This window comes from Barbus barbus (genome assembly GCF_936440315.1).
Source record: "Barbus barbus genome assembly, chromosome: 15".
In the NCBI taxonomy this organism is placed as follows: domain Eukaryota; kingdom Metazoa; phylum Chordata; class Actinopteri; order Cypriniformes; family Cyprinidae; genus Barbus; species Barbus barbus.
In genome coordinates, this window is record NC_136743.1 from 685451 (window position 1) to 710221 (window position 24771).

The following is a 24771-nucleotide window of genomic DNA, read 5'->3' on the forward strand; positions in this document are numbered from 1 at the left end:
AGAAATGTTGCTTGGCAACAAGCTTAAGTAAAACATATTTTCGTATTTTGCATTTTATCTTATTTCAGTTCAAATTTATTTTAAGTAAACATTTTTTTTTCATGTTTTAATTTGAGTTAACTATAATAGCTTTGGTTTGTCTTCATAATATTTGACACTAAATTAAAATGAATTATTTCCACATGTAATGAATTTTAGTGGCTATTTGACAATAATGTACAGTTTGAAAAGTTTAGTTTCATACTGTATTTATGCATTTAACAGTATTTAAAGTTGTTCATGTATATCATTCTGAACACAGCAGTACTGTACGTTCTGCTGTTAACACTGTAAATGAGGAACAGGGCAATAATTGGTATATATATCATTTAAAATACCATACTAAAAAGGTATTGATGCTCTTAAACTTTAAACAGGCTTAAATTGTCCTTGTATTTCTCTGGATCCTGTGATGGATCGCAGTCTGCGATTAAAGCGCTCTCTCAGTCAGAGGCATCAGGAGCGTCTGTGAGGACGAGGGTTTGCGACAGCCGCTTTATCACAGTGTGTGTGTGTGTGTGTGTGTGTGTGATTATCAGACGCATTCACACACGACTCTAAATCACACACATCAGATTCACAAACCACCGACGGACACACGAATCAACTTCATAATACAAGCCTCTGGAATACTGGACTGTAACCAGCCTTGTGCTCACCAAAGCTGCATTTATTTGATCAAAAATACACTAAAAACAGTGAAATATTATGTCAGTGTAAAACAGCTGTTTTCTATGTGAATATGTGTTAAACTGTAATGTATTTCTGTGATCTGCAGCTGTATTTCCAGCATCATTACTGCAGTCTTCAGTGTCACATGATCTTCAGAAATCATAATAATATACTGATTTACTGCTCATTATTATCAATTTTGGAAACAGTTGTGCTGCACAATATTTTTGTGGAAAGCGTGATATATTTTATTTTTCAGGATTCACAGATGAACAGAAAGTTCAAAAGAAGAGAGAAAGAGCGAGAGAGTGTGTGTGTGTGTGAGTGTGTGTGTGTGTGTGTGTGTAAGAGAGAGAGAGAGAGAGAGAGAGAGAGTGTGTGTGTGTGAGCGTGTGTGTGTGTATGTAAGAGAGAGAGAGAGAGAGAGAGAGAGAGAGAGAGAGAGAGAGAGAGAGAGTGTGTGTGTGTGTGAGAGAGAGAGTGTGTGTGTGTGAGCATGTGTGTGTGTATGTGTGTGTGAGAGACTCACAGCGTCCGTTAAGGTTGTGTGTGTCCATGAATGAAAGCGCTTCATCACAGTTGGTTCCCTGCTCCGTGTAGCTCTTGTCCATTGAGTTCACCATCACCGTCATCTCCTGTCTCGTGCTGCTCAGTGTCTCCTTGCGCTTCTTCGCCAGTTTTCTGCAAATCACATAATCAAAGATAAAGATACTGTAACAGCATTAGTGACGTGATTGACAGTTCTGACAGGAAATACACACATCTCACAGTCAGAATGACACACACACACACACAGTATGAACAATGTTTGGGAATGCACTCAAAGTTATTATATATTTTCATTATAATTTCAAAGTTTTAGTAATTTTGTTGTGTTTTTGTCACTTTGAGTTTTTTATGTCTATTTTATGCATTTTTGTTTTAGTTATTTTAGTATCATTGAGATACATAGGTTTTATTAATCTTTTGAATTAGTTTTTATTTTTCTATTTTCATTTTAATACTTTAGTCAAAGTTTTAGTAATTTTGTCATTTTTATGCTTTTATTATTATTATTAATTATTATTATTTAAATTATTTATTATAATTTAGTTCCGGTTGTAGTTATTTTAGTACATCAGGTTAAACTAATTAAAAATGAGATATTGCATTGGGAACTTCCTGAAAAAGTTTTTTATAAATAAATTATTATGAATGAATATATATATATATATATATATATATATATATATATATATATATATATATATATATATATATATATATATATATATATATATATATATATATAATAACAAATAAAAAGATGATATAAAAAAATATTTAGCATTTTATTTAATTTCAGTTAATATTTATAATATATAACTAATAACAACTTTGGTTTGTCTTCATAATATTTGACACTGAATTAAAATGAATTATTTCCACATGTAACTCACTGAGTTATTAATTTTAATATTTAACAATTTAACAATAATGCTATTTAACAATAATGTACAGTCTGAAAAGTTTATAGGTTCATACTACATTTATGCATTTAAACAGTTCTGAACACAGCCGTACTGTACGTTCTGCTTTTAACACTGTAAATGAGGAACAGGGAGAGAGGTTAATTCAACAAATGTATTTTAGTGAACAAAGAGCAGTTCTGAGAAAGCACTCAAGGTGGTCGGCCATTAAACTAATCAAAAGAGGCTCATTTTAATGAGCAGGGCCTGATCAAGACAGCAAAGTCACCGTCCTAATTAAAGCCCAATATAATTTTAATCAATGCCCCACCAAGAGCCTCGAGGAGCACCGGTTCTCCGTGATTACAGCGTGTTCTGGAGTTCTGCTTTAATTCAGTTAACCTGCCTTCGTCTGCTAACGATCCGCAAATGCAAATGAGGCCAAATTACTCAGCCAATCCGTGGGAGGGAAATTAGCATGCGTTTCCTCGCCTGAGGCTCGACTTCCCAAAGCAGATCCGCAGGTAATTTCGAATGAGATCTTGGAAACGGAGCCAAACCACAAAGTAAGGAGATGCAGCAAGTTTCTACAAACTACAAACTCCATTAAAGCCGAACTGAGCTCATGAACATCTGCAGAAGACATGATTGATGAGCAGAGCTAACGGGTTACGCCGCCATGAGATTAGCCACGCTAAACAACAAGAACTCCTCCACAGGAACATCAACCATCAGCTCGAGTCAAAACTCAATCTGCATTTGGCAGGAAGATTTAGATCCGATTCCCACACTACACAATTTACACTCAGAAATCACTGGTAAATTTCTCAAATCACTACAAAGAGTTCATGTTGTAATGTAGAAAGACTGAAATAGAACACTCTAAAAAATGCTGGGTTATGCTTTTCTACCCAAACACTGGGTTGAGGCTGTTGGGTCATTTGTTGGGTTGTTTTTTCCCCAATAGGCCTCATTCATGAAACTTGAGTAAATATATGAGTAAATTCTGAGTAATTTGCGCATAAAACAGACATTCCCGAAAAGAAAACTCTCCTCCGGATTCACAAACGCTTCGTTAACTTCCGATTTAATAGTTAAACGTGTATGTTAATGAATTCCAATCATTCATAAATATTGGCCTCGTGCACGCTCATTCACAATTAGCATAATCCCGCCTATGAATTATAGCTACGCAAATTGCGTGTCCAGAAACGCAGTGGAATATTCTGGTCTACAGTCTCAGGTTTGGCTCCAATATATTGCATAACATTTTTCCAACCAAAGAGTTTTTAGCCAGCTGAAAAAATGTCTCACTGACTGCTGAAATGCTGTAAATTATTTTATTTTAGGCAACGTAACGTACAGGGACAAGACGACAGTCAGCTAAATGCGTCAGCAGCAGTCGGTTTGCATGACGGAAATGCCTTTAGTCTTGCATAACAAACAGATTTTATTCATTATAAAACTGAACTTAATTTATTTTGATGTTAAAATATGTTCTCTAATCACAGTACTGTTTGTTTATAGGCAGGTTATGGAATATCGCTATACGCTGACGTCCTACGTCATTATCGTTTTTTCTTTTATGCCAAAAATCATTAGGATATTAAGTAAAGATCATGTTCCATGAAGATATTTTGAAAATTTCCTACTGTAAATATATCAAAACTTCATTTCTGATTAGTAATATTCATTGCTAAGAACTTAATTTGAACAACTTTAAAGGAGATTTTCTCAATATTTAGATTTTTTTGCTCCCTCAGATTCCAGATTTTCAAATAGTTGTATCTCAGACAAATATTGTCCGATCATAACAAACCATACATCAATGGAAAGATTATTTATTCAGATTTCAGATGATGTATAAATCTCAATTTTAAAAAATTGACCCTTATGACTGGTTTTGTGGCCCAGGGTCACAAATGTTAAATATGGATATTTTTCTTACATAAACGCATTGATTCACTAAAGGAGGCCTTTATTCACCTCCCAGAGCTGTGTGAGGCACGTTTAATTATGGATTGATGAGCTTTATTGGACTTCTTTTGTACTGTTAAAACATAACACCCATTCACTGCCATTATATGCTCACAGAAAGAGACTCCTGTGTTCTTTTGAATCTTTGCATTACAGTCGTGACAGACAGACGCATGTGCTGTTCTGTGTTGGGGCTTTAAAAATGCACCAAAAAGTTCATAATCCGTGGCAACCATCCATTCATCATTTGGCCACCTTCTGAATAGTTGTTACCTAGTACAGTATATAGGGGTAAACAGTTCAGTAGCTGCCACTCTGATGACACAAACGTACTGTGGTTGGGAAACGAAAAAACACAGTAGGAAAACAAACCAGCGGGGGGAGGGGGAGCAACTGAAGTGCTGTTGCATCTTTTTGCACTTGAATGTTTAAATTGGCGAGGTCTATGTGTTCGTTCAAGTGCAACATGATGCGAAAGAGAATTCAATTCAGGATTGGCTAAGTTGAGTTCTTCTTGCACTTGAATGCTTTAAAATCTTTTGAATGTTTAAATTGGCAAGGCTTAAAAACATGTGCAAATGATAAGCTTTCGTGACAACTGCCAACTGAGTATCTTTCATTCTCGACGGCCCTGGTATGTAATATTGTAAACTATGCTGTATTCATTCAAATAAATTCAATTGGTCTTATATTTTTGTCCACAGGTGTTCTTTCTTATTAATAAGTGTTCATCTATTGATTATTACTGTTACTTCTAGTAATCATTCTGTGAGTAATTTGTCATTTCCAACCCATTTTAAGCCAGCAATATAGTATTTTTTAAACAACAGTTGAGTTAATAACCCAGCATGTGTTCTGTCCAAGATTTACCCAGCGCTGGGTTGCCAAAATAACCTAGCAATGGTTGTTTTTATCCCAGCATTTTTTAGTGTGTATTTTTTAACAGTGTATATGAACTTCAGCTTTATATTTTAAGGTCTTACAATCAAATACAATCAAGTCTTACAGTCAAATTCTATTTCTATTTCAAACACACACGCACACACATAAACACCCACAAACACACACATTATACAGACACAGACACAGACACACTCACTCACACACACAGTCCTAATTGATTGCGTCCAGCAGAGGAAAGATTGCACACTGCAGATGAAACTGCACGGCATGCTGGGAATTGTGTTCTCACACACGAGCGCAGCTGTTGTAGGCGTTTAATGCGAGCGTCTTCATTAGAGCCGCTCGGACACAGGGAACAGTGGGGAATTGTGGGATGCGTACTGCGCCGCTGGTCTGGAATCAGTACATGAGCGAGAGCCAGACTAAAGACACGACACAACACTAAACTACAACTAGATAAAAAAAAGTTTGTCGAGACAAACTTTAAGTTGGCTTGAGAAAGCCGGACCAGAAAGTTTGAAAAAGTTTGAAAAGTTTAAAGTAGTTTTAAAAGCTTAAAGTTTGACTGACAGACAGACAGACAGACAGACAGACAGATAGACGGATAGACGGATAGACGGATAGACAGACAGATAGACAGATAGATAGATAGACAGATAGATAGATAGATGGATAGATGGATAGACAGACAGACAGACAGACAGACTGATAGACAGATCAAGTCAAGTCTGCTTTATTGTCAATTGTTCCACATGTACGGCACATACATACAGAAAATTGAAATTGTGTTACTCTCAGACCCTTGGTGCATACAGTTAACATTAAACACTGACAGTAGACGTTCAAATACAGATAAATACAGTTTAAACATATGTACATACAACTATACAGATATACAATGAGGACATTGTAGAAACATAAAGAAAGAGATAGATAAAGTGGCATAAGGCACATGGCAGATAGAGTGCAAACCAGTTAAATAAAACAGAACTGGGCAGATATGTGTGTATATGTATAGAGTGTATATATATAGTGCAAGAGGGGCTTATCAGTCTGAGGACATTGTAGAAAAATAAAAAAGGAGATAAATAAAGTGGCATAAGGCACATGGCAGAATAGATAAGAGTGCAAACCATTTAAATCAGATAGATAGACAGACAGACAGACAGATAGATAGACAGATAGACAGGCTGATAGACAGATATATATATAGATAGACAGATGGATAGACAGAAGGATTCTAAGGACATCAGAGTGGTTGCTATGCGGTTGCTAAGGTACACGGGGAGGTTGCTACGGTGTTGCTATGCGGTTGCTATGGGAAAGCCGATTAGTCACCAGAAGAGACGGACGACAGCTCGCGTAAGTGTTTTGAATAACTTGGTCGCAGTTCTATTGTTTAAAATATTTACTTGCTACTAAACAGTCAGGTTTCAGGAGTGGCCATTCAACAGAGACTGCGCTACTCTCAGTCACTGAAGCCCTGCGAACTGCAAAGGCTGATTCCAAATCGTCAGTCCTCATTCTGCTGGATCTTTCTGCTGCTTTTGACACTGTCAATCATCAGATTCCTGTCTACCCTCTCATCACTGGGCATCACTGGGATTCCACTTCGCTGGTTTGAATCCTATCTCACTGGTAGATCCTTCAGGGTGGCCTGGGGAGGGGAGGTATCCAAACCCCATCAACTGGTCACTGGAGTTCCTCAGGGATCGGTTCTTGGACCCCTCCTCTTCTCCACATGCACTACATCACTGGGTCCCATCATACATGCACATGGCTTCTACTATCACTGCTACGCCGATGACACACAGCTCTATCTCTCTTTTCAACCAGATGACCCAACGGTAGCTGCACGGATCTCAGGCTGCCTGGCGGACATCTCGGCATGGATGAAAGAACATCACCTACAGCTCAACCTGGCAAAGACGGAACTTCTGGTCTTCCCTGCCACTCCGACTCTACAGCATGACTTCAAGATTCAGTTAGGCTCATCAATGATTACCCCATCAACTTCGGTCAGAAATCTTGGTGTAATCTTTGATGACCAGCTGACCTTCAAAGAGCACATTGCAAAGACTGCTCGATCCTGCAGGTTTGCACTACACAACATCAGAAAGATCAGGCCCTTTCTGACAGAGCATGCTGCGCAACTTCTTGTCCAGGCCCTTGTTGTTTCTAGACTGGACTACTGCAATGCTCTTCTGGCCGGTCTGCCATCAAACACAATCAAACCTCTACAAATGATTCAGAATGCAGCGGCACGACTGATCTTTAACGAACCCAAAAGAGCGCATGTTACACCTCTCTTCATCTCTTTGCACTGGCTACCAGTGGCAGCTCGCATCCAGTTCAAGACACTGATGCTTGCGTACAGAACTACCACAGGCTCAGCACCCTCCTACTTCCACTCACTATTACGAACCTACATCCCCTCCAGAAGTTTGAGATCTGCTAGTGAGCGACGCCTTGTGGTACCATCACAGAGAGGCTCAAAATCACTCTCCAGAACATTCTCGTTCACCATTCCTGGCTGGTGGAATAATCTTCCCACCCCTATCCGGAACGCCGGATCCCTGGCAATCTTCAAGCAACAACTGAAAACTCATCTCTTTAGGCAGTACTTGACTTCATCCTAAACTCAAAAAAAAAAAAAAAACACCTTTCCCTCTATCTTTCTCTCCACTTACTAGCTTGTACTTATTTGAACAATGACTGAGACTTGGTGTTACGAGCACTTCCTCTGTCTGATTGCCTCTTCAAGATTAATCTCTTTTTGTATTCCCCAATTGTAAATCGCTTTGGATAAAAGCATCTGCCAAATGACTAAATGTATGTAAATGTACCCAGGGCGGTTGCTAAGGTGTTGCAATGCAGTTGCTAGGGTACCTGGGGCCGTTGCTAAGGTGTTCCTATGCGGTTGCTAAGGTACCCGGGGTGGTTACTAGGGTGTTGCTATGCGGTTGCTAAGGTACCCAGGGAGGTTGCTAAGGTGTTGCTATGCGGTTGCTAGGGTACCCTGGGTGGTTGCTAAGGTGTTGCTATGCGGTTCCTAAGGTACCCCGGGTGGTTGCTAGGGTGTTGATATGCGGTTGCTAGGGTACTTGGTGTGGTTGCTAGGGTGTTGCTATGCGGTTGCTAAGTTACCCGGGGTGGTTGCTAGGGTGTTGGTGATGGCGCAGTGGATAAGACACATGCCTTTGGTGTGAGAGACCCGGGTTCGAATCCACTGTGAGACACCAATGTGTCCCTGAGCAAGACACTTACCCCCCTAGTTGCTCCAGAGGCGTGCGACCTCTGACATATATAGCAATTGTAAGTCGCTTTGGATAAAAGCGTCAGCTAAATGAATAAATGTAAATGTAAATGTGTTGCTATGCGGTTGCTAGGGTACCCAGGGTGGTTGCAAAGGTGGAGGATAGATAGATAGATAGATAGATAGATAGATAGATAGATAGATAGATAGATAGATAGAAATATTAAATAGATGAGTTTGAATGGGTTAGAAATAGTACATAGAAGGCGAGTCTGATTGAGTCTAATGGGCTTCAGTGTGTTTAGATTTGAATTTTGACAGTTGGAGTTTGAATAGTCTTGGCTCATCTGAACATTCCGTCAATGCAAGTCTATGGGATTTGTATGATTTTTTAATATTCATTTTTATGAAAACCGTAAGTCCGATCAGTTAGAAAAGAGAGATGTAGAAACTAGAATGTAGAATGAGTGGTGCTTGCCGTGGAAAAACTCGGCACTAGGCCGCCAGTAGAGCCTTCAGCATGATTGTAGAGAGCCAACTCCCATGTCTGTATGAGGTTGTGGAGCTGAGATATGGCTTCTTTATGTTGAGATACGGTTGCTAGGGTGCTCTATATGGTTGGTAGGGTGTAGTTGCACAGTCGCCATGGTGATACTTACAGACTGGTTTTTCAGCCCAAACAAAAGTGGCCACCCCTTTTGAAACATTTTGAAATACATTGATGGTTGTATTTTTGTCTTTTATCTCAGTATTCCTCTCAGTGTTGTATAAGGGTTTTTTATGCATAATAGTAACCCTATGTGTTCAAACTGTTTTATAATAGCTGGGCTATTATATATAACAATTTTTATGACTGCAGAAATATGTTAATTCAGTACACACATTATCCCACCGGTCACAATTGTGACTGACCATAAAAAAACATTTTTTCACACATTTTTCCAAAAATAATTCTTGATTATTTCAAAGGCTTACTAATGACACATGATTTGGATATTTTCATGTCTGGGAAGAATTTGGGATTAAACGGGTTAAGACTAGACTAGAGATTTAGAGGAGCTCCAGATTTAACCTCAACATGAACCTATTAACTCATAACCTCTAGAATGAACCAACAGCTGCTCACAGTAACATTAACTATTAGTCCATGCAAGGGTGTAGTTTTGGTTTAACATTGGGGAGGTTAAAGTGTGAACTGTTTTAGTGCTCCCTCATAAGCTTTATTCATTTGTTTGTTTGTTTATTTTTTGTAAAATTGTATTTTTTGCCATCATCCACACATGCAAGTTTGATAACATTACTGCAATGAAGTAATAGCCAAGTGAACAATTACTCGTTTACATAGGATAGGATGCATTATTTAGGCACTTATTCACTAATTCATCGTGCCATGGGAAGTCAATCTAACTTAACATTTTCTTATATTGATATTGTTTATTTCTTGCTCCTTAACAATTCATCAGGGTCTTAATGATTTAATCTGCCATCTCTTGGAATATCTGAAGGCCAGGTTTTCCCATCACTCATCATTAGAACCCATTTTACACATGGCTCTCGATTCTGACTTGTACTTGCTCTTAAGAAAATGCACCATAGTTCTTAACTGGAGCATTTGTTATAACGAGGCTAGCCTATTAATCATTACAAGGCCAATAATGAATTTGTATTAATCCATATAGCATTTCTTATGAAAACATCATCTTGCCTATTTAGAAACAATAGCTACAGCATGCTACAGTTGTAATATAAGTCTATAGGGACGAATCTATTCCTTAACAGTTCAATTCTACAAGTTAGACAAAAATGACCACAATAAATAAACCTTCAATAAAACGTGATAAATTCTAGTAAAGTTGGTCATGGTTAGTTTAAAAAGAATTTGTGTTGTGAGATTATTCTCCTGTTTTCATCAGTCTGTTTAGTTCAACAGTCTCCACGGCATTTTAATGTGGCAATTTCTCAAAAGAATTCAAATAGATTACAGTAGCTTTACAATAGGTTTCTATTAATCATGCTATAAATATATCCCCCCCGAGTCCATGTGACCCTAACCAAACTAAAAATTAAAACCATAAAAACGTATTTTAAAATAAGCATTAACTGAAAGCAAATCAAATACATTAAATTATTTATTTAGTTTTATTTATTATATTTAAGCTTGCTGCCACAGAAACACTTTTTATTTTCATTTGATTAATGCACATCTTGATGAACTAAAATAACTAAAACAATACAAATTATTAAATATGAAATATTTAAAAAACTAATAAAAATTACAAAAACACAACAAAATGACTAAAACTAACTAAAAATTAAATGAAAATAATAATAATAATAAATAAATAATAATAAAAATAATAATACAATTATATAAAATAATACATAATTGACTTGACTTGATAAACAAAGTTTAACAAAACAAACAATAATTGATTTATTTATCTGCATGTCATGAGACCATTAACTGACATCAGAGAACTGTAAACATGTGAATGTATTGACAAATTATTTAATTAAAATTTTAACTTAAAGGGTTTCGGATGGCAAAAAAAAAGTTCAAAGTTTGCTAATCCCTGAACTGGACAGAATCAGCTGATAAAATAATCATTTAGAGTGATTCAGAGACTGAATAATGAATCAGACGCTCTGCTCCGGTCCAAACCCGACGATCCTAACGACTGACAGCAGCACACTGATGATGGACAAATACCGAAGCTCTATATGACATATGAATCCACTGCATGCGTGTTTCTCACAAACAAACACCGATGAGAATCAGCTTCATTCTTATTCCACTGGACCCCAATTCCACCAATAACTTTTGAACTGTTTTAACTACATTACAAACACAATCATGTAGATAATATTTAGGGTAACATTTCCTGTGTGTGTGTGTGTGTGTGTGTTTTAAAGTATCTATTGCAACAAAATAAATTTCTGTATCGCAAAAATAAAAAAATGTACTCAAGTGACTTAAGAGACACTTTTGTTGATTCAAAGAGAGGGTTAAATTGTTACAGTAATTCCGTTTCATTCCGTTTAAATTGTTTCAGTAATTTCAGTTTTATAAGACTTATTGATTCTGTAATCAGACACTGACTGTATTATAAACGGGAACTATTAAAATCATTTTTGTTAATAAAAGGTGAAATGAAATATAAATATTAGATTAATAGTGAACTAAAAACCTAAACAAAAAGTAAATGTTGTTCTAACACTAACTGAAATAAAATAAGATTAAGTTGAAATGCTAAAATTACTAAAATGGAAATAAAAAAATTAAGATAAATTGACAGAAAAAATACAATGACAAAAACACAAAGTTAAAATGAAAACTGAAAATATGTATATAAATCTTTTAATAAATATAATAAAATAAAAATATTAGATTAAATATAAAACTTAAACTTAATCAAAAATACATATGTTGCTCTGGCACTGAAACGGAAATAAAATAACTTAGTTGAACAGTTGTATTAAAATGACTAAAACTGAAATAAAATATAAATAGAAAAAAAATAATAAAAAACTAATAAAAATGGGGAAAGCACATCCAATTACTAAAACTTGAACTAAAATTAAAATGAAAACTGAAAATATATTTTAGAATATAATATTTAGAATATTTTAAAATAGATTAAATAAAAAAACTTGATTTATAATGTTGTATAATTGATTGATTTATACACTTTATTGATTTATAAACTTGATTTATAATAATGTATAATGTAACCTGGCAGTTACTGAAATAAAATAAGTTGAAGTTGAAGTACTAAAATTATTACTAAAACTAAAACTGAAATAAAAAATAACTGAAAGATAAAAAGAAAAACTAAAATAAAACCTAATAAAAATGACAAAAACACATAAAAACAACTAAAACTTGAATTAAAATTAAAATAGAAACTCATGGCTGCATTCAGTCTTACAAAAGAGCTAAATTATTAACAGAATAATGGGAAGTCGTGGCCTAATGGTTAGAGAGTCGGACTTGTAATCCAAAGGTTGCGGGTTCGAGTCTCCGGCCGGCAGGGATTGTAGGTGGGGGGAGTGAATGTCCAGCGCTCTCTCCACCCTCAATACCACGACTGAGGTGCCCTTGAGCAAGACACCGAACCCCCAACTGCTCCCCGGGCACTGCAGCATAAATGCTGCCCACTGCTCCGGGTGTGTGTTCACGGTGTGTGTGTGTGTTCACTGCTGTGTGTGTGTGTGTGTGTGTTCACTGCTGTGTGTGTGTGTGTGTGTTCACTGCTGTGTGTGTGTGTGTGTGTTCACTGCTGTGTGTGTGTGTTCACTGCTGTGTGTGTGTGCACGTTGGATGGGTTAAATGCAGAGCACGAATTCCGAGTATGGGTCACCATACTTGGCTGAATGTCACTTCACTTCACTTCACTTCAGAATGTTAAGATGGAGTGTAATAATACCAGAAATACCAGAAATAATACCAAATAAAGTGAAATATTATAATGTATAAACATTACAAACACTATAAACATAGCTATACGTTAGCTCACTCCAAAACAAATCATTTAAATGTAACTGTATTCAGAACAGAACAATAATTAAATAAAAATATATGAAGCTAAAGAAACCAAAACAAAGCGAAACTGAAAGCAGCAGGAGTACTCTCATACCTCTCTCATTCGGCACAAATCCTAATGTTTCCATATTGGAAGTGTATTTGAATGTTAAACTATTAATTATTTATAATGTAGAAGCTTTGTACTTCACACGCGTTTGACAGAAATATCCTCTTCTGAGCCGAGTGAATCATTGGTACAACCTTCCCCACTCTCCAAGAGCTGTACTTATCCAGAGTGAGCAAAAGGGCTGGTAAAATCACTCTGGACCCCTCACATCCAGCACACTCCCTCTTTGAACTGTTACCGTCTGGTCGACGCTACAGAGCTCTGAGCACCAGAACGACCAGACACAGGAACAGTTTCTTCCCTCAGGCAATACATCTCATGAACACTTGACAATAAACGTGGAACACACAACTCTTATTTATTCACCACACTTGCTTACTTTTTTTATTTATCTAAATTTTATTTTTTCTCAAATTTACACATATCAGACCTGTACATATAGTTGTTTATATTATATATTGTGTTTTTGCTGTTTTGTACATTGCCTATTTGTATATTATTCTTTTATTATCTGTGTCCTGTCCTGTTACTGTCTCTCTGTTGCACTGTGGAGCTTCTGTCACTACAACAAATTCCTCGTATGTGTAAACATACCTGGCCAATAATGCTCTTCACATAACCAAAAATGTGTTTGGCATAACAGCAAAGTGGACCAATTATATCACAGACTATTTAAACGGACCTTTATATTTTTGGTTGACTGTATTTTATTTTCATAATGAACAGACTGCGATCTCAAGTTTGAGTTGTGAGTGTGTGAATGTATGTATTTATATATGTGTGTGTGTGTGTGAATGTGTGTGTGTGAATGTGTGTGTGTGTGTGTGCGCACGAGGCGCCGACGCGATCGAACATCTGAAACATAAAATACATAATTTTTGGTAATACAGATAAGAGTAAGACATAATTCGATATTATTTGCACACTCAAAATAACAACAGAACATTTGTGCTTTTGTAAAATAAAAGCAAGGATGTGCCGCGCCTCACATCCATTTTAATTAAGTCAGATATTTTTTGCATATTTAGCTATACCTTTTATATATATATATACACACTGCGATTTAATTAAATTTTTATGAAAAATTTTTTGTTATTTTTAATGTATTTTAGATATACATTTTCCTTAAATCATCCTGGCGACCCATTTTTGACCCAGGGTTTGAAATCCTGTGCCCTATTAAGTGAAGTTGTCGTTCACAGCGCCTTTTAATTGCTGTTTTGGATCCGGCAATTATTCATTTATAAATTAAGCACTGATGACAAACAAACAAACAGCACAGATCAAGCATCCATTAAACACGCGAGAGGAAACCAACTTCAGCACATGAGGATTCGACACTTCATTCGACTTCATGCAACAAACTCCAACCATGCAGGAAAACGGGAAGCGTGTGACAACTGCGATTAATAATAATGATGATGATTTATGAGATGAAGGGTAATTCCAGGTTGGGGAAAAGCATGTTTCCCTTCCCTGAGCTGGGCAACAGAAAGACAAGGAGAAGTTTCCTTGGGAAAGTGATTCTTCTAGTCATCTACAAGCTACAAAGCTCAATCACATTGACTGTAAATGAATCATCGGTAATCATATCAAGGCTCTGACATTCACAGACAGGCATTTCACAGCAGATCATGGAGAATCACATCAATAAGCAATATCAGCTGAAGATCATAACAGATACAGATAACACTCTAGGATTGAAAAGCAGGGCCGGATGTTAACTCTGGAGCCTTGAGCCGCCGGAGCAGAGCGGATCTAGACCTGATCTGGATCATGCAGGTCGAGCATAGCATGGCACTAACAGTGTACAAAGGTGGTTTACTTACAGGTAGTAAGTGTAGGACTGATAGGTTCTCCTGCCCAGTGGGGTGGTGGAGGGGTTTAAGCAGTGGAGGGGGATGAAGATGGAAGGAAAGAAAAAGTAAAAAATATTAATGTTACGAAACGATAGAAAATGAACAGAGACATGGTGGCATTCGTGAGAAAGAGAGAGAGAGATGAACCTGAACCCATGTGACTTCCTGCTATGGAGGGTCAGCTGACCAACCAGAGGGTCATGTGACTTATATACACTCAAACCACAAAATTATTCAGACACCAGAGATCATTTTTCATATTATTTTTACTAGTGGGTGCAGGACACTATAGTAGCTCATTTACATAAGTGAGGATAGCAGAATAAAGTAAACTCTGACATATTAAACCCAAAAATTCTTCATACAGTGGACTAGCAGTAAAATTTGGGATCAAACAATATTAAAGACACTTTGACCTGAGCATGCTTTGCTTAAGTGTTTTTCTTTAATTGCTAATGCGACCGGAACAGACTGAACAAAATGAAGCATTGCTTGGTAATCGGCTGAGATACATTGGTATTATCTAATTGTGTTCTTTAATTCCTTATGTTCCTTAATTTAACAGCTGACAGCTATTTCACTGAATTCAATACATACCTTTCTATCAAAGTTATTCACATTATCAAGATAAAACAGTTTTTCCCATTTTCTCAACTATAGCGAATAAACGATATAATGCGAGAAATGTTGAAGGTGTCTGAATAAATTTTGGTTTGACTGTATGTGTGTTTGTTTTTGTCTGGGCGGATCGATAGCTGTTCCAAAACTAACATACACTAGATTTTTAAAATGCTTTGAAAGAAGTCTCTTCTACTCACCGAGGCTGCATTTATTTGATCAAAAATACAGTAAAAATTGTGCATATCATTAAAACTTAATATAACTGTTTTCAGATTGAATATGTGTTCAAAATGTAATGTATTTCTGTGACGCAGCGCTGAATTTTCATCATCATTACTCCAGTCTTCAGTGTCACACGATCCTTCAGAAATCATTCTAATATACTGATTTCAAATTGAACATTTATATTAACTTACAATTATTTATATTAATAAAAAATGTATATTAATAATTACATTTCATTAAAATAAAAACATTTTAATCAAAAAGTACATTTTAAATCGCTTAAATACATTAATAGCATTAAAATTTATTTACAATTAATTAATGATTGCATAATTATAATAATTTTGAATTTATATTCAGAATTAAATTTAAAAATATATTAAAATACATATAAAAAATAAATAAATAATAATAATAATAATAATAAATATATATGTATATATATATATAATACTGAATTGAATAATTATTTATTAAATTATTTTTTTACTTTTTAAATTATTATTATCAATGTTGAAAACAGTTGTGCTGCACAATATTTTTGTGGAAACATGATACGTTTGATTTTTCAGGATTCACAGATGAATAGAAAGTTCAAAAGAACAGCATTTATTTGAAATAGAAATCTTTTCTAACATTATAAATCTCTTTACAGGCACTTAATTAAAGAATCCTTGATAAATAAAATAATTTGTTTTTGGTAGTGAATCATGGTTTTTACAAAAACATTCAGCGGCACAACTGTGTTCAACATTGATAATAATCAGAAATGTTTGTTGAGCAGTAAATCAGTATATTATTATGATTTCTGAAGATCATGTGACACTGAAGACTGGAGTAATGAGACTTCATTCTTACTATGAACTGGTGCTCTGCATCTATAATCTGTCTGTGAGCATCCATGCAGTATGTGCATTAATAAGTCTTTATGAGGACGATGTCATGTGTGAAAGGTCAATCAGAGCACAGATACATCAGAACACACTGTACATTAGTAATAAAACCAACATTAATTCACCTTCCTCAGTGCATCTAATAATTTTTTAGGATGTAATTAGAGGAATATGAAAACATTTGCACTGTAAATGACCAGATGCAGCATCCAGAGCATGTGCTCGGCCTTATAACGAGGAATTAACATGTTCTCCTCACGTTCTAATCTAATTCAGCAAATTAAACCAAATAGATGCGAGAGATTCAGTCGCGCTCGTTCATTTGATTAAAGCATATTGAATGGCATTCAACTAAAATGTCTACGGAGTGATCAACGCTCATCTCTCCGGGAGGGAAATTTGGTGAATCCGGTGTTTGGGATTATTGAACACGCGTGTGTGAAATAAACCCGTCTCTCAATGCAAATGACATTCAGAAACAGAACGGATGACTTTAGAGCAGCGCTTCTCAACCGCTTTCACTCTTTACAAAATACAAATGAACCCAAAAAAGATGTCAGTTTAGTTACACATCTTAATTTTTAGTGTTTTATAGCATTTAAATTAATATTATGTTAATATAACTGCATTTTAATAATGTAAAGTTTTCCTCCAGGTTGAGAACCGCTGCTTTATTCACATATATACATACAGTAACTATGCAAACGACCACATATCGGATGCTTCACAACAACATCATGAGTATTTCTATCATTTATTTTGGTGCGCCAGTAGGAAATATACATTTCCAAATATTCCTTTTGCAAATCTTTCATCATTTAGTTTAGATAATAATAATAAAAACTGTATGGACATGTTTTCTTAAAAAACAAAAACTAACATAAATGACAAAAACACAACAAAACTACCAACACTTTAACAAAAACTAAAATGAAAAATAACAACTAACTTAAAATCTTAACGAAAATTATAATAGTATCTCAATGATACAAGAAAAAAAATCTTAATATATATATGTATATTGTGTATGTGTGTGTACGTGGCTGTGTGTTTGAGTGTGTTTGTATACATACACACATATATATATGTATATCTTTACAATAATTAGCATATTCAAGCACTGTTACCAAAATTAAAAGATAGATAAGTCATTGTGGTTTTGCTAAAAAATGAAAAATCTGGTTGCTGTGGAATCACAATTGTGAACATTTATATGGATTTTAGTGTTACATATTTTGTATTCTTGCATTGATTTTTTTTATCTTCCCTGAGATTACAGATGAAAATGAGCCACCTTGGATAAATCTGGCACAATTTACATTGATTTCATTTATTATTAATATGTATTTTCCCTGATTAAATAAATACATGGAAATGGAATCACAAGAAAGCAGCTCTACAGAGAACAATACAGTGACAGTGAAATAAACCCTACAATAGTTTCAATTACAGAAACTATTGTAATCCTATTATCCATCTTAAACACGTTGTTGTGAAGTATATACTGTATTACAGAGATGACAACAGACAGAACTGTGTGTGCTCACATTCACTATAGACGCTTAGATAGACATGTATGAGTCTCACTGTCCAAAACTGTATATAGTTCAAATTCATGGCTGTAAATGACTATTACATTAACTGTAGTGGTTCTGAATTGGGCTGTTTTATATTCAGCAGGGAAAACAGCTAATCTGGAGCAAACAAACAGGAGCGTTTGTGTGTGCGAGCTGGATATTTGCAGAAACTGACTCCGGACGACCCGTGATCCGTGGGCAGCTAATGTAAACTAGCCTCCAGCTAGCGATGAACTTCATCAGTCACACAATCACGGATCTACTGAGATTCCCTCATCTTTTTGAGATGCAGGGTCACCGGGAGAACAGCTCTTTATCAGGCCATTACACAGCATTTTAACCAGGCTTATCAACATAATTAGATTAATAATTCAGTGTCGCATAGACAATGCGGATGAAAGGTCAGGTGGAAATCGGGAGGAAAATCTATTATTAATATCTACGGTTAAACTCCAGACAATCTGATTGGCTCTCTGCGGTTTTCCACAAAAACACAAAGTCCTGATCTGACTGCGGATGAGCGAAAGTTTGGACACATCTGCTCCTTCCTCATTAATATTAATGTACAGGTTAGAATAATAGTCACAGGACTGAAATAACAGAGTTTCTTCCTGTAGTTTCTTCCTATTTGATTTCCAGGGAATGCATGCATTGAAAACATGTAAAGCTTGAATGCAATTTAATTAGCTTTGGAAAAAAGCATCAGTAAAAAGGTAATTTATTTAAAAAACATTTATTTCATACTACGTATAGTTCAAATCTATTAACATATTTACTGACATGTTGCTCGAGACTTACTGATATAAAAATTATATTTAACAAACTACATATGAAACACTGCATTCCAAAAATGAATGGCATAGTTTATGATTAACTATTTGCATCTATTTGATTTTATTTAAAAATCATATTTTTAAAATGCATTTATTCATGCATAAATCTGTTCATTGTGAAAACAATAATACTTGTTCATTTAAAACCAAGTAAAACATGGGTAAAAAGTATGAACATGGTTAAAATATGACTTGCTGTGGAACAAGCAATATTCAGTCAGTTGAAAAGTATGAGATTTAATGATATGATTAATTATTTGATGATAATATATAAACCTAGTAATTTTGTATTTAAAACATTTTCAGATTAATAGAAATTTAAGCCTAAATATGTATTGAGTGTAATTTTACACATTTAAGGAGAGGTCTTTAGATTAAGGTTTTTTAACATGAACTGAGTCAAGTATGTCCAAACTTTGGGTAACTGCACTTTCTGATGCGTCATCACCCTCTTTACCGTGGTGAAATCAGTGTAACCGATCATCTTCAGTGTGTGTGTGTGTGTGTGTGTGTTGAGGTTCTTACCGTTTCTTCATGAGCAGCACCACGCCAAGGAAGATGATGACGAAGAGCAGTATTCCTGCGATGACGCCGGCGATCTTCACCGTGTTGTCGGTCTGTTTCTCAGGCTCCACCACGTTGGGTTTGTGCGTCGCCGCGCCTGAGATCAACCAAAGGTCATAGGTCATACAGAAGATTGTTTGAGGCAAGACACTAAACTTCATGCACTGCTCAATTTAGATATTTTGATCTATTTTACTTCCATAACATGTCTTCATTCAGACTAGTGGAAAGAAAACAATGAAAAAGTGTTTAATTTATTGCACTTCATCTATTTGTGTCTGTAGATTTCAGTTGCAATATATATTTAGTAACACTTACACACACCAAAACTTAGAGGTTTATTCCTCTCTATATTCTGAAGGTTTTTACTGAGGGGTTTGTTCGTATGTCATTCAGATTGATTTATACAACATTTTATTCCTAAAAACATGGTAAAAATGCTAATCTTTGAAGGCAAATTAGTTTTTTCTCCACTTCAGCAACACTTATAAATTCCCAAATTTAGAATTTTATTCCAATCTATATTCTGAAGGTATTTACTGATGGGTTTGTTGATATATCATTCACATTGATTTATACAACATTTTATTCCTAAAAACATGGTGAAAAATGAATTATTTTCTGTCTGTTGACAGTCTTTTCTGATTTATGGAGTGATAAAATGAGAAATTTAAAATCCCATCAGTAAAAGCCTTTAAATCTAATATGTCAACAAAATCAAACAAGAATTTTGATCCTGGGTTTATCCAGTGTTGAGATTTATGTTCTGGAAATCAGTGCATATTTGATTAGATAATGCCTCATTTCATATTTAAACATAACATTTCATTGTTGTCTATAGTTTTGATCTATATGCTTGTGTACAACTGAAAGTGTGCACTGATCAAATCAAATAAAGCAGCAGATGTACAGAATACAGATGACATCATTTTCTGCTGAGGGATGGGGCCAGAATCCTTAACTTCCTGTTTCAGTAGGAAACACACAGGAAATACAGTTGTGTTTCTCTTTTAATTCATTCAGGTTCCAGGATTTTTTTCTCTTTGTTTGTCAGTGTGTGTCACTGCAGCCGAATCTGAAGAACCACATTCATCCGCTGATAGAATCAAACCTTACAAATCTTGGGTCTGTTTTAATATGGAATATAACACACAATCCAACAAATGCAGCTCATGCACATCAGTCTGATAATGCCAGAGAGAATTTGTAATGACAAATGAGGGAGATCTGGGTGTGTTTAAAGAAATGTTTGCCTGAGAGACTTTATGGATTTAAAATCACCTAAATTTACGTTTAGCTTCATACATTTAAAAAACTCAAACAATGAGTGCAGATATCTTATATATATTACATATATTACAGCTAGTTACCAAGACAACATTTATCATTTTCATTTGTTTTAACTTAAAGTACTAAAATAACTAAAACTAATATAAAAATGAATAAAAACTATATAGACATTAAAAAACAAAAATACTAAAATATAATTATTTAATTAAATTATAATGAAGATGGAAAATTGAAAAATTATTTTAAAATATGAATAAAAATTAGTGCTGTCAAGCGATTAATTGTGATTAATCACATCCAAAATAAAAGTTTTTGTTTACATAATATCTGTGTGTGTACTGTGCATGTCTATTATGTATATATAAACACACACATGCATGTATATAATTAAGAAAAATATGTTATGTTTATTTATTAAATGTATATATATATATATATATATATATATATATATATATATATATATTATATAAATATATACATGTAAATTAAAATTTTCTAAATATATTTTGTATGTGTGTGCATTTTTATATACATAATAAATATACACAGTACACACACAGATATTATGTAAACAAAAACTTTTATTTTGGATGCGATTAATGGCTTGACAGCACTAATAAAAACTATCAATAATACTAAAATAACACTGATCCTAGAGAGAATCTGATTGGTAAAAAAATAAAATAAATAAGCACTCAAATAAGATGACGTCATCAGCGCTTTATCTCTGCTAAGATTATGTTAGAGACAGACTATTAAATTCATCCACACACACATGCAGTGAGTGAGTGAGTTTCTGACCTGTTAGCTGATTGTCTCCAGCGGCCGGAGCGATGCGAAGGTAAGGAGTGGTGAGCTGCGTCACCAAGATAGCAGCTGCAAGAACAAGATCCACACGCATGCAGAAAGACAGAGATAGAACCAGCGTGTGTGTGTGTGTGAGACAGAGAGAGACAGACAGAGGAGAAACACACAGAAGAAAGAGAAGAAAACAAGTAGTTACTAAAAACCAGCACATCAGACACTCAAAAGCAGAACATGCAGAACTTCATCTTCAGACAAGCTCGTTTCAATCCTGGGTCGTCACGTCTCTTGTTTCTCACTGCTCTTAATTTAACCTGGGGTATAATTAACCCTGGGTTAATGTTCTTAATTGCGTATTTACAAGGTTAATAACATTGACTGGACAAGTGATGCATGTGAACCATTTCAGAAACCGAATCAGGCTACAACACTAACAGCATACTGCTTGCATAAGTTAGAATGCCTACCTTTGGTAGCGACACGGACACAGTCGATTTTTGTCTCCTGAAAAACAAAAATACATACAAAATATAATAATCTGAATGATTCAATCGAACAAATAATTATTTACTTTGGCCAACATGTGCTAAAGAAATAAATATTGATTGATTAACTGATTGATTGATACACAGTGATATTCATCCTCTTCTGTGATCTTCTAAAATGAATTGTGTTAAAAAAAATCTTCAATTATGGTGACTGTTTTGAATATTAAATTATATTCTTAATTGAGTTTATGTTATTTTGTATGCTTAATTGTGTAAATATGCCCTTTTCCCATTGACTGTACTTTGTGTTATTTTTTTTTCACTACTGTAAAACATTTTAGAGCTCTGGAAAGGTTCCATATAAATTAAACATTAATAATAATAATAATAATAATAGAACATTTTCAGAGTTTTTACAGTAGTGAAAAATGAAATAATAATAATATTAATAATAAACATTTATTTTTAATGATTATAGTATTAACTATAATGCTATTTGTATTATTATTATTATTATTATATATCATTTTATTATAATGAATAAATTAAATTCTACTAATAATCTGTTGCTAGTCATACAGTATAAGTGTATTGTGTGCATCAGTAGTCCGTGATGTTCACTGATGAAGTTCCAGTGGCTCCAGTGTTTTCTACAGGAGTGAATAACGCTTTACTCTTGTCAGCAGAATGAAAACAGTCCAGTAACTGGTTCTGCTGCTGCTTGACTCCAGTGATGAATATGCTGATATATTTTCTATGCCTGCTAAGCAGCTGCGACATTAAAAGTGCATTTCAGCCGAATGCTGTTTGTGAGCGTTCAGTACGAGCACCTGGAGCACGACTCACTTTAGCGCCTGTAATCAAACTAACGTCTGACATCAGTCTTCAGCTACACAAACACCAACAACAAAGCACCGTGTTCTGCTTTATTACTGCTGTTCTTTTTAATATGCCAACTGCTGTGCTTTCTAGTTCTGTCAGTTTATCAAAGCCAGCATACTGTTATTGCACATAAACAGTGTTTTAAAAGACTGAAACTCTTGCTAGAGCTTTCAAACTACATCTGTTAAAATTACCACCATCCTTTAGGTCTTTCTAAGCAGCACAGGAACCACCTAGCAACACAATGGTAACCACTCAGAACACGTTGGCAATGCCCTAGCAACGCCCTAGCACCACCAGAACCTATGCAACAGTCTAGCACCCATCCATAACAACCTAGCAACACACTAGCAACCACAGAACCTGTGTAAAAGTCTAACAATGCCCTAACAACACACTAGCACCCACCAAGAACAACCTAGCAACCACCAAAACCTGTGCAACAATCTAGCAATGCCCTAACAACACCCTAGCACATATCCAGAACAACCTAGCAACACCCTAACAACCACAGAACCTTTGCAACAGTCTAACAATGCCCTAACCGCACCCTAGCACCCAATCCCCTAGCAACTGCCTAGCATGCATCCAGAAAAACCTAGCAACACCTTAGCAACTACCATAACCTGTGGCACACCCTAGCACCCGCTCAGAACAACCTAGCCACACCCTAGCAACCACCATAACCTGTGGAACACCCTAGCACCCTTTCAGAACAACCTAGCATCACCCTAGCAACCACCAGAACCTGTGTAACAGTGTAATAATGCCCTAGCAACTGCCTAGGAACCTTAACATCCAATAAATATCACAGAAATCACACACAACCTGCAAAAAAAATATATTAATTAATTTTAATTAATTAATTAAATTTCCCACAAAATATCTAAGAATGCATGAAAAAATAAAAACACAAATTTACTTGAGAAGCAAAACTGCATAGCACATTAAGAGTTGTTTTCATAGCCTGTATCTTTAATGCAAGTGTATTTTGTCTGACTCCACTGGCTGATTTGTTCACTTGTTTTAAGTATTTAAAAAAAAGTGAAAAAAAAGACAAAAAAAAAAAAACATTCTCTGAAAACTAGGCTTAATATCTTATGCAGTCAATTGATCTTCTTATAAGGAATTTTAAATGCTTTAACTGGAAAATTAGACAAGCACTAATTATTTATATTAAATATTTTTTCACAACAGCCCTGAACATCTCAGGAACTTTTCTGTTTCCCTGCAAGTCTTGAGTGTTTCTCTAATCTTCAGCTTGTCTTACACACTGTACGGTGGCATTTAAACACACGCTTCCACTTCCAGCTGTCCATTTTGAGCTTAAGAACGACCTTTGACCTGCTGAATGAGACTCACAACAACATAAACAAACACTCGTCCTGCTATTATAAAGAAAAGCAAACACAAAAGTGCATTTAGCAGCACATCCTGACGGCAATGAAAGGCCTGATTTAATGAATTACAGCTCTTGAATAGACAGACACGAGGGCCGTCTTGGTAAGAGCCTGTCCGCATCCATCAGGGAGGCTAAAACACAGATCCTCAGGCAATTAGGACATCAATTACAGTCGCCAGCTCTTCCTCTGCCTTTTACAGCAGCAAGGCTGTCAATCCAAACGGCATGATTTCTTTAAAAGCACTGCGAGAGGTGAGAGAGAGCGATGCATTAAAGGGGTCATCGGATGCAAAATTCACTTTTACATGTTGTTTGAACTGAAATGTGTGTTGGCAGTGTGTGGACACAACCACCCTAATGATAAAAATCCATCCAGTACTTTA

The 24771-nt window shown here is 35.3% G+C and overlaps 1 protein-coding gene across 1 annotated transcript in view; it reads right to left on the bottom strand.

The window, feature by feature from the left end:
- The window catches only part of LOC306881002 (receptor-type tyrosine-protein phosphatase mu), a 144824-nt gene that overhangs the window by 55862 nt on the left and 64191 nt on the right, over positions 1-24771 (bottom strand). Inside the window, 4 exon segments of the mRNA XM_079434804.1 lie at positions 1241-1392; positions 19481-19616; positions 21614-21688; positions 22084-22120. Coding sequence (XP_079290930.1) covers positions 1241-1392; positions 19481-19616; positions 21614-21688; positions 22084-22120 — 400 coding nt within the window.